The sequence below is a fragment of the Globicephala melas genome, chromosome 15 (assembly GCF_963455315.2).
Source record: "Globicephala melas chromosome 15, mGloMel1.2, whole genome shotgun sequence".
NCBI lineage: Eukaryota > Metazoa > Chordata > Mammalia > Artiodactyla > Delphinidae > Globicephala > Globicephala melas.
Window position 1 is genome coordinate 59,436,076 of NC_083328.1, and position 13,034 is coordinate 59,449,109.

General features: G+C 52.3%; 1 protein-coding gene across 2 annotated transcripts; it reads right to left on the reverse strand.

Moving 5' to 3' along the window:
• Positions 1–4,099: 4,099 nt before the first annotated feature.
• On the reverse strand, positions 4,100–12,184 carry NRSN2 (neurensin 2). 2 transcript variants are annotated; one of them, XM_060285057.1, is made up of 3 exons: positions 11,876–12,184; positions 9,130–9,324; positions 4,100–7,437 (listed from the first exon to the last, which is right to left on the reverse strand). In XM_060285057.1, the coding sequence occupies exons 1-3, from the start codon at positions 12,167–12,169 to the stop codon at positions 7,012–7,014; spliced, it is 915 nt and encodes a 304-aa protein (XP_060141040.1). In that variant the 5' UTR covers positions 12,170–12,184; the 3' UTR covers positions 4,100–7,011. The 2 variants fall into 2 exon arrangements, with proteins under 2 accessions (XP_060141040.1, XP_060141041.1); XM_060285058.1 differs by lacking the exon at positions 11,876–12,184 and adding an exon at positions 10,304–11,780.
• Positions 12,185–13,034: the final 850 nt, after the last annotated feature.

A 13,034-nucleotide genomic window follows, 5' to 3' on the forward strand; every position in this document is an offset into this window, starting at 1 on the left:
TTAGAGACAAAGAACCCCAGAGGTTAAGAAAGGCGCAGGCGCACACAGAGACCTGAACCCCAGCAGGCTGCCTCACTCGCAGCCCGCTCTCGACTTGGGATGAAGAGTTTGGGGCATGACTGCTGCTGAGCGCCCGCAGCACGGTGTTCTGGACGCCCCACGGCGGGCTCTCTCTCATCCCACTCCGCTAGCACCTCCCCATTGATATGAATATCCCTTTGTTTCCCTCTCTCACCCTGGGGCATCTCAGCTCCCTGCCCTGGCACAGCACTGCCAGAGGCAGGCTGTGTCCCCAGGTCACCCCTTCTTTGATCCAGTAGGGTGTCAGGTGGAGGAGCTCCCTTGAATCTGGGCTTGAGAAATAACCTAGACACCCGCCCACCCCCAGCGGGGATGGGGGAGGGGAGGCAAGCCCACAGGAGGGAGGGGCAGCCTCGGGGTGGCGATGCATTGGGTGCTCAGGCTCTGGGCTAAAAAGGGGTGGACCCTGCCCATGAGCTTCCCTCCCTCTCCCAGGTCTCCTCTCCTCAGAGAGGAGAGGGCATGCAGGCTGGTGGAAACAGCTTCCCTCAGGTAGAGCAGCTGAGCTTGCCATCCCCTTGCAGGAACACTAGAAGGCACCCTTGAGGCAGCTGTGGCTCTGAGGCTATTTTGGGCCCCCGTGTGTCCCTTGGGCTTCAGGAGCCCCTGAAGCCCAAAGCCTTGTGTATTCTGGTGTTGCTGGGTGGCGCAGTCTACAAATGTCAATCAGGTCAAGGTGGTTGATAGTGTTGTTCAAGTCTTCCATACCCTTACTGATTTTCTGTCTAATTGTTTCTTCACTTATAGAGACAGAGAATGGAAATCTATGCCGTGGCCTGGAAACTCTCTCAGTGAGGTCAGCTGGGGCGATCGTAGCACTCCTCTCTGCATTGGTTTCCTGGTCCATTCCTTAGTTCTTCCAGGTGGAAGGGTGAACCTCATTCCTGTTACTCCATCTTGACCAGAACAATTGTATTATTTTGGTAACTTTTTAGAGAAAATAATTTTAGATTTATAGAAAGAAGAGTGGCAAAGACAGAACCGAAAGTTTCTATATACACTTTAGCCGTGTCTCCTTGCTCTCTTGCAATCGGTGACAGTTTCTTGGCCTTTCCTTGTTTTTGTGACCTTGACACTTTTGAAGAGTGCTTGTCACACGTTTTGTAGGATGCCCGTCAATTTGGGTTTTCCCGTGATTAGGCTGAGGTTACGGAGGAAGAACACCACGCAGGTCAAGTGTGCTTCTCATCACATCATTTCAGGGGTCCAGAAAATCAACTAAACTTGTTATTGGAGATGCGAAACTTGATCATTTGCTTAAGGTAGTGCCTGACAGATTTCTCCACTGTGAAGTCACTCTTCTTCCCTTTCCACATTCAGAAAGCGAGTTGCCAAGTCCAGCTCACACTCAAGGGGAGGAGAACTAAGCTTCACCGCCCGGAGGGTGGAACATCAAAGGAGCTGTGGGCATGTGTTAACCCCCCACTGGAAGTTAATAAATATCTGGAGGGGAGATACTTTGAAACGACACAAATCTACTGTTTCACCTTAAAGTTTCACCGGCTCATTTTAGCGTTCATAGGTGGGTTTCAACTGCAGCAATGATTACTGAAGTGTGTTTAGGGAGATTTCCCTCTTTCTCTCATCCTTCCATATTTATTAATTAAAAATTCTTCTGCAAGGGAGATTTGTCTCTTCTCCCCTATTTATTAAGGGTATTCAATCAATTATATTATTTAAAAATTTTTAAGATTAATTATTTTTAAAAATGTAATAATTCACACCGTTCAAAATTCAAAATGGGTGAAAGAGCATGTGGTGCCAGGGTCCCTCCCACCCCCACCCACCCACCCAGTCCCCAGTGCCCTCCCCAAAGGTAACCGAAGCCAAGAGAGATTTGACGCATATACCAGCAATGTCCGTAAGTATTCTTCTTTTTACACAAGTGCTTTAAAGGAAGTCATAATGTCGTGCACCTTGCACCTTTTCACCTGGCAATTTAACTTGGAGATCGGTTCAGATCAGTACATAAAACGCTTTCTCATTCGTTTACGTTGTATCCCAGTATGTAAATCCACCATGATTGATTGACTAGTCCCCTATCAGTAAACAGGTGGGTTGTTTCCAAATGTTTTCTGTTACAATGCTGCAGTGTTCCAACATGTGGAATTGAACCTACAGCTCTATCTGCACAAGAGGGAGGGGTCAAAGGGCATGTGTACTTCCCATTTTGATGCTGCCGAGCTGCCTCTCTTGTACGTCGCACCAGTTTACATCCTGTATTAGTTTCCTAGGGCTGCTGTACAAAGTACCATAAACTAAAACAACAAAAATGTATCGTTTCACAGTTCTGGAGGCTAGAAGCCTGAAATCAAGGGGTCAGCAAGCCATGCTCCCTCTGAGGCCTCGAGGAAAGCATCATTCCTCGCCTCTTCTAGCTTCCGGCTGTTAACCAGCAGGCCTAGGTGTTCCCTGGCTTGTAGATGCGTCACTCCAGCCTCTGCTTCCATCTTCATGTGGCTGTCTTCCCTCTGTCTGTGTCATATCCAAGTTTCCCTCGTCTTATTAGGACACTGTTTATTGGATTAGGGTCCATCCTAATCCAATATGGCCTCATTTTAACTTTATTATAGCTCCAAAGACTTTATTTCCAAATAAGGTCATATTCACAGATTCCAGGTGGATATGAACTTTTGGAAAACACTATTCAACTCAGTACACATCCCCACTAGCAGAGTATGAGAGTGAACCTCCTTCAACACTCTTCAAGGATTGCAGTGACACTTGGCATTACTGGGAATTAATTTTGGTGATTGGATTCTGCTTCTCCAAAATGGGATGCTCTATGGGGACAAGGCTGTGGGGAAGCCTGCGATTTATTGGGGTTACAGACAAGGGTTGGCTTCCCATGTGGCAGCTGGAAAGGAAAGCTTATGTGACATAGATATTCTGGAGTGGAGCTACCTCCGATTTCTGGGCCATTTTGTCAGTGTGAAATTCTCTCCCTGGTCCTGATTAGCCGTGGGAGCTAACCCAGAACGTCTAGGTCAGAGGCCACACACAGCAGCTCATGGGTTGAAGCTGTCCGCGGGAATATTTGCTGTGAGCAGTGCTCAGTCATATTTTGAAACAGATACTAATGTTTAAAACGGGATACAACTCGGGCTTCCCTGGTGGCGCAGTGGTTGAGAGTCCGCCTGCCGATGCAGGTGACACGGGTTTCATGCCCCAGTCCGGGAAGATCCCACATGCCGCGGAGCGGCTGGGCCCGTAAGCCATGGCCGCTGAGCCTGCACGTCCGGAGCCTGTGCTCCGCAACGGGAGACGCCACAACAGTGAGAGGCCCGCGTACCGCAAAAAAAAAAAAAAAAATTGGATACAACTCCTATAAAATTTTGGATTCCTAACTTCTCTGGAAAAAAAATCTATTAACACTATGCTCGTATTTCCACAGAGCGACGAACATCTGGATACATTTGTGGGCACTTAATATTGTGACCCCAGCTCTGGGCCTTCAAACCAAGAGGCAACATAGTGCAGGGGGCCCAAGCTGCATTTGAATCCCAGCTATGCATTTACTTGTTGACCTTGGGCAAATGGCTTAATGTCTCTAAGTCTCACTGTCCTCGTCTATAAAATTAGGGTTGATTTATTCAACACATTTCTATCGAGCATCTACTATGTGGCAGGCACTGTTGTAGGCACTTGGGATATGTCAGTAAACAAAGCAAGCAAAGATCCTTGCCCTTGTGGAGCACGTACTATGGCAAGGGTAGACAGGTAACAAATGATGCTATAACACATAAGTAAATGATCTGGTATTTGAAAAGTGGTAAATGCTATAGGAAAGCAAAAAGCCAAAGTAGAATATTATTCAGCCATTAAAAAGGATGAAATAATGCCATTTGCAGCAACACGGATGGACCTAGAGATTGTCATACTGAGTGAAGTAAGTCAGACAGAGCAAGAGAAATACGATATTGCTTATACGCGGAATCTAAAAAAAATGGATACAAATGAACTTATTTACAAAGCAGAAACAGACTCACAGACTTAGAGAAGGAACTTATATTTACCGAGGGAAGGGTGGGGGGGAGGGAGAGTTAGGGAGTTTGGGATTGACATGTACACACTACTAGATTTAAAGTGGATAACCAACAAGGACCTACTGTATAGCACACGGAACTCTGCTCAATATTCTGTAACAACCTAATTGGGAAAAGAATTTGAAAAAGAATAGATACATGTATATGTATAACTGAATCACTTTGTTGTACATCTGAAACTAACACAACATTGTTAATCAACTGTACTCCAATATAAAATAAAAAGTTAAAAAAAACCCAACCCAAAGTACACAGGGAACAGGGAATGGGGGCACAGTCACCTTCTAAGATAGGCTGCTCAGCAGGAATTCCCTGGTGGTCCACTGGTTAGGACTCCTTGCTCTCACTGTGGAGAGCCCAAGTTCGATCCCTGGTCAGGGAAATAAGATCTCACAGCCCCCCAAAAAAATAGGCTGCTCAGGGAAGGCCCCAGTGAGAAGGTGACATTTGCACAAAGACTTGAAGGAAGTGGGGGGATTGACCAGGTGCTGAACTCAGGAAGAACACACCAGCAGGGAACGGCTAGGCAAAGGCTTCAGGCAGGAGCTGTGCTTGATGCTGAAGGAACAGCCAGGAGGCCAGTCTGGCTGGAGAGGAGACAGGAGCGGGGAGAGTGGTGGGAGCCGAGGCCACAGGGGAAGAAAGTGGGAGAAGGGTGTCAGCAGATCACGTCAGGCCTTGTAGGCCACAGGGAGGATTTTGGCTTTTACTCTGGGTAAGGTGGGAACCACGGGAGGGTTCCAAGCAGAGAGGGGACACTGTCTAACCTATGTCATCCAGGATCTGTGTGACAGCTCTGTAAAGATTGGAGTCTGTGTGTGTGTGTGTGTGTGTGTGTGTGTGTGCGCGCATGTGCATGTGTGCGCACAGAAGCAAGGTGCCGGGAGACCGGGGAGAAGCTTGTGCGATAATCCAGATGAGAGCCAGGGAGCTGGCCTTGAGGATGGCGAGAAGCACTGAGGTACCGGGTGCATTTCCAAGGGTGAATTGACAGGACTGGCTGGTGGCTTGGATTCAGGCTGTGAGGAAAGAGAGGAGTCAAGGATGACTTCAAGGCTTTGGGCGGAGCTGCCACTCTCTCAGGAGTGGGCAGCATAGGAGGGGCAGGTCTGGAAGGGGAGGGGTGGAAAGGAGAACAGTTCAGCAAAGTTGAGTTGAGATTCAACACGTAGGTGAATTCAGGTGGAAATCCAAGCCTGGAGCCTGGGAGTGAGATTTGGGAATAACAGTCCCCACCTAGGTGGTTGTGAAGGTTCACCGAGCTCATGTCTGTGAGGCCCTGAGAAAAAGGCCTGGCCCCCAGTGAGTGCTAGTGGAGGTTAACTGTTCTTATCTTCCTGGAAAAGATCCCACCTTTGGCTCCAACTCCGGCCCTCAGAACCCCCTCCTCACATCCCTCTCAGGGATGGAGACAGAAATTTGTCAAGATGGCTGAGAAATTTCTCATCTCATCTGTAAAATGAAGAGAATCATCCACTTTCTCAAAGGATTATCGTGAGGCGCAAACGAGAAATAATGGATTTAAGTGCCCAGCACACAGTAGGTGCTTATAGCAGTTTCTTTCTTCCCTCCCCAGGCCCTGGTGGTCAGGGAGAAGAGAAGCAAAGTCAGTATCCATCCCAGCTGTTTATTGAAAGGCAAGGGGTGGGGGCAGGGCGGTGGAAGGGTGCAGAATGGGGAGGGGCAGTAGGGCCTGCTTTGTGGAGGAGGACTGAGGACCCTCCCAGGAGGGCTGCCCCCACCCCCACCCCCACCCCCTTGAGACTAAAGGGGGAGGGTAGAGGCATGCACCTTGGGCATCTCTCTCCAGCTGTCTTGGAGCTCCCCCTAGTGGTAGAGAACAGAGATGATGCATCTGGCTGGGGAGCCTGAAGGATGGAGGGGTTGGTGCCTCCAGGAGGGCACATTTGTACAGGGTGAGGTCAGGACCTGTGGGTGATGGTTTCTAGGCGAGTGGACTCGGAGGGGCAAATACATCCCAGTTCTCCTGTCCCCTGGCTCTTAGAGACCATTTAAATGCATGTCCAAAGTATCTTCTGAGCCACCTGGGACCATTAGGCATCAGCTAGTCTCTCTGGGCCGAACCTGTGCCACCCCTGCAGGTCCCCTGGAAGCCAGGAAGGTGTGGGGTCCTGCTCCCACTGTGGAACAAGATCTGTTCCAGGAGTCTACAGACGTGGGTCCGAGTTCCTGCAGACTGTCAGCCTCCCTCCGCCACCTCATCTGTAAACTGGGGTTAGTAATCGTTCAGGATGGGGTGGACTGGGGGCTCTGATGCCAAGATGTATAGAAAACATACTGTAAGGAGGAAATGTTTTTGCACCATCCTGGTCCAAGTGAGCATCTTGGACCCATCCTGAGGCCTCCTGGTGCAGCTGACAGAGGGAGGGGTCAGTGGATAAGAATGACCCCAGTACCCCTCCCCTTATCTTTGCCTATGGAAGGTAATACTTATATCCTGGGGAGAAAAAGAAAGTCATGGAACTCTAGAATCTGGTCCAAACCCTTCATTAGTGCAGAGACAGGAACTGATGGTCTGAAAGGGTAAGGGGCTTGCCCAAGGTCATACAGAGGAAAGAGCGGGGATAGGTTGAGGGAGTTTTCTGCCCCTGAATGGCTTTGGAAAGGAGGAATGGGTGGGAAGTTTTGGGGTGACTCGGGGAAGGCTGGCATCTTGGAGGACTTAGAGCCCTACCCCTGGGAAGGGGACACAGAGATGTGAGCTCCAGACTTTCTGACCTGGAGTTGGGCTTTCTGGGGGCTTAGATGGAAGGGGCCCCATTGAAAGGGAGAAGTTAGGGAGACAATGGGAAGGTGGGATGCGGTGGGGCGGAGGAAGGGTCCAGACCCCAGGCCTGGCTCCTCCTCTGGCCGTGAGGGTGGCTCAAAAGTCCCTCTTGGGCTGGATGGTCTGCACAGAGGATTGCCCAAAGTGGCTGGCGGGTGGTGAGAACCAAGACCGGCCACTGGTGTCATGGAAAATGGGGGACAACTGCTGCTCCAGCTCATCCCCGAAGACCTCCATGTGGCCATCGGTTTCAGTGTCCAAGGGTTCTGCCTTGGGGTCCTGGCTCAGCCAGCCAGTCGTGGCCCAGAACATGCAGATGGCCAGCAAGATCCCGGCTGCCCCGCAGAGCACTGTGCCGGCCAGGCGGCAGGTGCCCAGGGCCTTGTTGTAGTCGGCTGCCCGCTGATCCAACACCAGGAACTCGCCCTCTCCGATGCCCTCCAACTTGGGGGGCACTGCATAGCCAGTGGTCAGGGCTGCCAAACCCAGTAGCAGAAGCAGGGTACCTGAGGATAAGCTGATCTGGAGAGAAGCAGACAGATTGGGAGGCAGTCAGGGTCAGCTGGGGCCCCAGGCCAAGGGATCACCTTGGATCCCAACTGGACTTAAAGGTAACCCCTTGGTCCAACCTTAAAAGATGGGATCATAGACACACCTGTTAGGTCTAATTGACAAGGGCACAAACTATCACGTTCTATTTGAAATCTTGAGGCCTCTGAATTAATTTCCCTTTCAGCTCCCACCTGGCAGTGGACTTCTTCTGCCAGCCTTGAGTCCCCCTGAATCATCATTTGGGTCCCATCTTATCCCCCTGTCCCATCTACCCTCTACCTCTATTCCTCTGTCGGGTTAACTTCTACACATCCCTCAGATCACATGCATCTCAAACCTCACCTCCTCAGGGAAGCCTTCCAGGATGCCCCTGGACTGGGTCAAGTCCCCAGCTCTGCACTCATGCAAACGCTGTGCCCATTTGCTCTTCAGTGCACTCACCTTGGTGCACACCTGGACGTGTACCTTGGTTACTATGTAAGTGATGTCTGTCTGCCTGCTACACTGGACTGAGAGCTGGGAAAGCCATGAGATTAGAGACTGCCTGTTTTGGCTCCCAAGGTGTCTTCCATGCCTAGCACGGTGCTGGTACCCAGCAGTAGCTGAGCGAATGTTTGCAGAATGACTAAATGAACCACAGCTAGGAGCTCCTCAAAGACAGGGACCACATCGTCTTAAATTCTGTGTCCCCAAGATCCTAGCACACTGCTTGGCAATAAGAAGATGCTCAAAAACTTAAAATACGTACTTTCTCCTGGAAGTCTTCCCTGATCACCCCAGGCACTGAGGGCATTTCCTCTCCTGCCATCCTCTGCACACCTGGCCTGAGGTTGTGCATTCTCTGTGCAGGTTGGCACTTCGCCTTCCCACTAGAGCGAAGACTTTTGAAAGCAGAGAGGAGGGACCCTCTGTCTCAGGCTTCCTATAGTATTTATCAAAGAGCATTGTAGGGACCCAGCTCACTGCCGCTTCCATGCCTTTACTCACATGGTGCTCCCTAACTGACCACTCTCCATGGCTGGTATGGACATTGACTGTTCGTTTCTCTCACATCTTCTACTGTCCTGGCAACAGTCCCCCAGTATATCTTTGGGAAGCCACAGGAAGATTTAAGTGAGGTGAACCCTTCTTCCTGCCAGTCAGCATATACCATCCCTCTGGCCACGGTAATTAGCTCAGGGCTGGGCAAGTGACCCAGTCAGAGCCAATGCAATACTTGCCAGGACTTCTGGAAGTGAAAAGCATTGTTTCTTTTCTGAAAGAAATACTGGTTGAAATTCTGATTTCCCTTGGAAGGTGTGGAGTGAGAGACTGAGGGTCAGCTTGGGAGCAGTCATTTGGAGAACACATGGGGAGAGCCTCAAACTAATGGGCTGCAAGGATGGGGGTACCATGGGGAGCCTGAAGGAAATCTTGAGTCCTCAGTGTGATGCTTTGAACTGCTGGAGCGAACTTTGCCTGAAGGCCCCCAACCTCTGGTCTCTTCCATAAAATGAGCAATATTTTCTCTTTATTGTTGAAACTCATTTGAGTTGGGTTTCCTCTTGTTTGAACATGCAAGACCCCTAATTGCTACACAGCCCCTTTTCTTTCTATCCATTGATCCCATCTCCTCCCTGAAACCACAGGAAATCACAGGAATTGCTCCTCCTTCCACCTTACCTTCCAGCACAGTGAGGGCCAACGTCGGTGACGGCACAGTACAGGAGGCCCCTCAGGGTCATCGCTGAGGGGGGTACCTGCACAGTCCTCGTAGAAGAGGTGCAGATAGGAGCGGACCCCATACCACTTGCCATCTTCCACGTTGGGGCCTCGGCTGCAGCCACAGGGACGCTCGCAGCTTGGCATCCTGGGTCCCTGTGGGGTAGGCCAGGTGCAGTGGACAGAGGGAGGGGGCAGTGAGGGTTGCCCATGGTGACTCTCCAAGGCCCCCGGAATCTTTGTGCTACGTTCACCTCTCCACCCATTTTAGAGAGCTCACACTCACAGCAGAGCCTGTCCTTCTGGAATCCTGGTCTGAGTAGAGTGTGAATGGGCCAAGGCACTGAGTGCTTAGCCCACAGCCTTCGTAGGTGGCAATAAATTTGCATGTTTCCTGTGGAGGCCACCCAGTGGCTGGAACTGTGGGTTCTGGAGCCGGGACTGTCTGGATTGGAATCCAGGATTACCACTTCCCGGCTGTGTGATGTCAGACAAGTGCTTTCACCTCTCTAAGCCTCAGTTTCCTCATCTGTAAAACACAGCTGATAATCATACCTGCTTTATACAGTTTTGTGTCCGGTGCCAAGAAATGATAGCTTCTGTGACTATTATTACTGTAATTTCTTCATTATTATTTTATCCTGAACTTCTAGAGCCCCATGTCTAGAGTGAGAGCTTCTTATCCCCATCTCCTCTCCAAATCTCTTCCCCTTAATTTCCCGCCTTTCAAGGTATTCTGGGCTGAAAGTGTCACGGTTGACACTCGTCCAATCGGGTGGAGCTCCCCAAGCTGCAAGGTCCTAAAAGATCCCTCCCCAGGGCTGCCCCTCAGAAGGCAACAATCTCCAAGTCCCAAGGAATCTTGACTCCACAGAAGGTGAAAGTCAGGGGTCCTCAGGCTTAGGTGTTCTTAGGCTCAACATTAGATTTCTAAAGAAACCTATCTAAGGACTTTTCTTTTCACAAATGGAGACACTGAGGCCTAGGGAATGGAAGGTCCTTGTGTATCCAAACGGCCTTAGGACTAAAAGCAAAGCGGGTGGGGGTTGCTGGGGAAGGACTGGGCTCCCCCCCATGCCATGATGGCCCTCAGTCCCTCTGAGCAGTTTCAAACAAAATGAAGCAACGTGCTTACACTGAAGGATAAGACAAATTTCTAGTCCCCTCTCACTTCCAGATGTGATCCTCAAATCCCTGTGGAGAAAGACTCACCAGCACACAAACACACAGCACAGAGAAACACACACACACACCAGAGACATACACGGATAGATGCACATACACACACACAACACCACAGACATATACAGACAGGCACACATATACCACACAGAGACACACAGAGCTAGACACACAGCACAAAGACACAGACACTCAGACACACCACACACACACACACACACACAGCCACAGTGTGTGTTGGAGGTGGTTCTATGGACCCACACCAGCACACAGAAGTGCTGCATTAAAGCCTGTCTATAAATCACAGCTCTCCACAGCCCTCACCCAAAACTCAGGGGAAAGAAGGGAAAAGGGGTAAGAGACAACACCCCCCACCCCCACTGACATACAATGGGGAAAGGCAGAGATCAAAAGCCAAAGACAGAAAGAAGAGGGCGAGTGGTGAGGTGAAGAGCCGGCGCTCGAGGGAATGGCGGGGGGGGGGGAGGGGTGGGGCTCTGCAGAAGGTGTGGCCAGAGCGGGCACCGCCCCAGGAGATTTCAGCTTCCTCATCCCGGCCGGCGGGGCGGTGGGCATCAGTGCAAAGACCATTAACCGAAGATCCTAGGGGACGGGGCGGGGAGGGAGCTCAGGGATTATAGGCCAGGGTTAGCTCCTCCTCTCGTGCAGCTCACTGTCCCTCTCCTCCAAATATACATCACCCGATCCTGCTGGCATCGGAGCGGGAAGGTGACCTTGACGCTGCCTCCCCCTCGACCGGGTCCCTCCCCCTCCTTTTAGGGTTGCCGGGAGGCGGACTGGCGGTCTGGGGGAGGGTGGGAGAGGATGCTGAGAGCCCAGGACCAGGGTTGCCAAGGAACTGCTGGGGAGCTGTCCTTAGGCGGGATGGGGGAGGAGCTCCGTGAGAAGGGAGAGGGAAGAGGACGGAGCTACTGGGTCCGAGGGATGGAGGCTGCGGCGAGGAGGCGAGCGGTGACAGCCACGAGGGCCCGAAGATGGGTGGAATCTCTCGTATTTATGGGGCCTCGCTCAGTTCTCCTTCCCAGACCCCCGGACCCGCGCACTCCAGCGTCCAGCGTAGCTCAGGCGGAAGGGACGCTGTCTTGGGGGGTGAGGCCAGAGAAATCAGGCCAACTTCCCCCGCCCCCACCGCACACTGTTTCTGAGCCGACCACCAGTTCCCCAGTTGAGATTAAGTGCATCCTTTCCCCTAGAGGGAAACTGAGGCAAAGAGGGGCGGGAATGGGTTTTCTGCAGAGGTGGGTGGGGTCTTGTCCTCTGAGGCCTCCTCCCAGCCTACCAACCCTGAAGTGTCTCCGGGCTTTGGGCTGGCGAAACCTCTGCCCCTGCTATTTCCCCGAGACCCTACCTCGCAAAGCCCGAGGCACACCAGGGCTGGGGCGCCGCCGTCCCGCCCGAGGCGGGACACGGCCGGGCTGGGGATGCGGCAGGGGTGGGGGTTCTCCAGATCCTGGGAGGAGGCGGGGTGGGGGTCGGGCCGAGCGTGGGGCAGGGCTGAGCTCACCTCTCCGTCCGCAGTCTCCGCCGAGCGGGAGCGGGAACGCGAGCAGAGCAGAAGCAGGTTGTGTTGGCGCCTGCGCCGCAGTTGGGGGGCGGGGGTGACACGGGTGGGGGGGCGCCGGCGCGCCCTGAGGGCTGGCTCTGCAGATTTCGGACCCCTGCAGGATTGCGAGCCCTGGTCCCCTTCCAAGAGTTCTGTTCTCTCTCTGAGACCCCAGGCCCCTCGCGGGGACCCCATCATATCCCTCGACCCCACCCCCTCATGCAGTCCCTCAAACTCCTCGTCTGACTGTCCCATCACTCCCTCAATCTCCCAACCCTCTGACTGAAGACCCTTGACTTCATTGAGCCTTCATTTCCGCACTGTATCCTCTGTTCCTCTCTGGGCCTCCATCCCCCTCATGAAGCCCTCACCCCAATGTACAAACGCTCATCTACTGGCTGCGCCCCCATCCTCTTCACAGACTCCTGGCTCTCTCGTTGAGCCCCACCTCTCTCCCGCCGGGTCCCTACCAGGAAGTCCCCTCCTGCCTCCATCAGGAGCCCCTTATCTGACTGCAGTCCTCACACTCTCACTGAGTCCCCCATCCTCTCTCCATTCTCTCCCTCTTCAAGCCCCTACCCCTTGCTGAGGATCAGCGCCCCTTATCTTGAGAAGGGAGCTGGGGTTGGAGAGAAGCTGCTGGGAGAGACAAGTCCTTTCCCTTCTGGAAGGATCCTCCCTTGTTCTCTCTCCCAACCTACCCCTAGCTCCGTCCTGGACAGTGTGTCCTCTGGCCCATCTCCCTGGAGAGCCAGCCCTTGCCAGGCAGCTGAGTCTACTTCATTCCTTGTCGTGTGCCCACCCACAGCCTTGGCTTTGTCCCACATTCACTCTATGGGCTTGGCAAAGTCACCACACCTCTCCAAGCTTCTTCAGGCACCATTGTGCACACGTGCTTTCGTGCCCTGAGTGTCCGTTCCGTCTCTCCTTGGGCTGTGGGCCGGGGACACAGGGACGCATAAACTCTGCAAGGTGGAGACACATCCTGTTCCTTCACTGTTGTATCCCCGAGCCTCACAGGGCCCTTGGCATTGAGCAGGCAGCTCAATAAACATCTACTGAACACAGACTAATAAAAACAGCGAATATATGATGCTGAGTGTGAGCAAAGTACTTCTCT

Excerpts from the sequence above, each read along its gene's own strand:
- NRSN2 (XM_060285057.1), bottom strand. The coding sequence starts at position 12,169 with ATGGGACAGTCAGACGAGGAGTTTGAGGGACTGCATGAGGGGGTGGGG. Across the intron at positions 9,325-11,875 it reads CGGAGACTGCGGACGGAGAG|GGACCCAGGATGCCAAGCTG; the intron begins GTGAGCTCAGCC and ends CCTACCCCACAG. Across the intron at positions 7,438-9,129 it reads GGCCCTCACTGTGCTGGAAG|ATCAGCTTATCCTCAGGTAC; the intron begins GTAAGGTGGAAG and ends GCTTCTCTCCAG.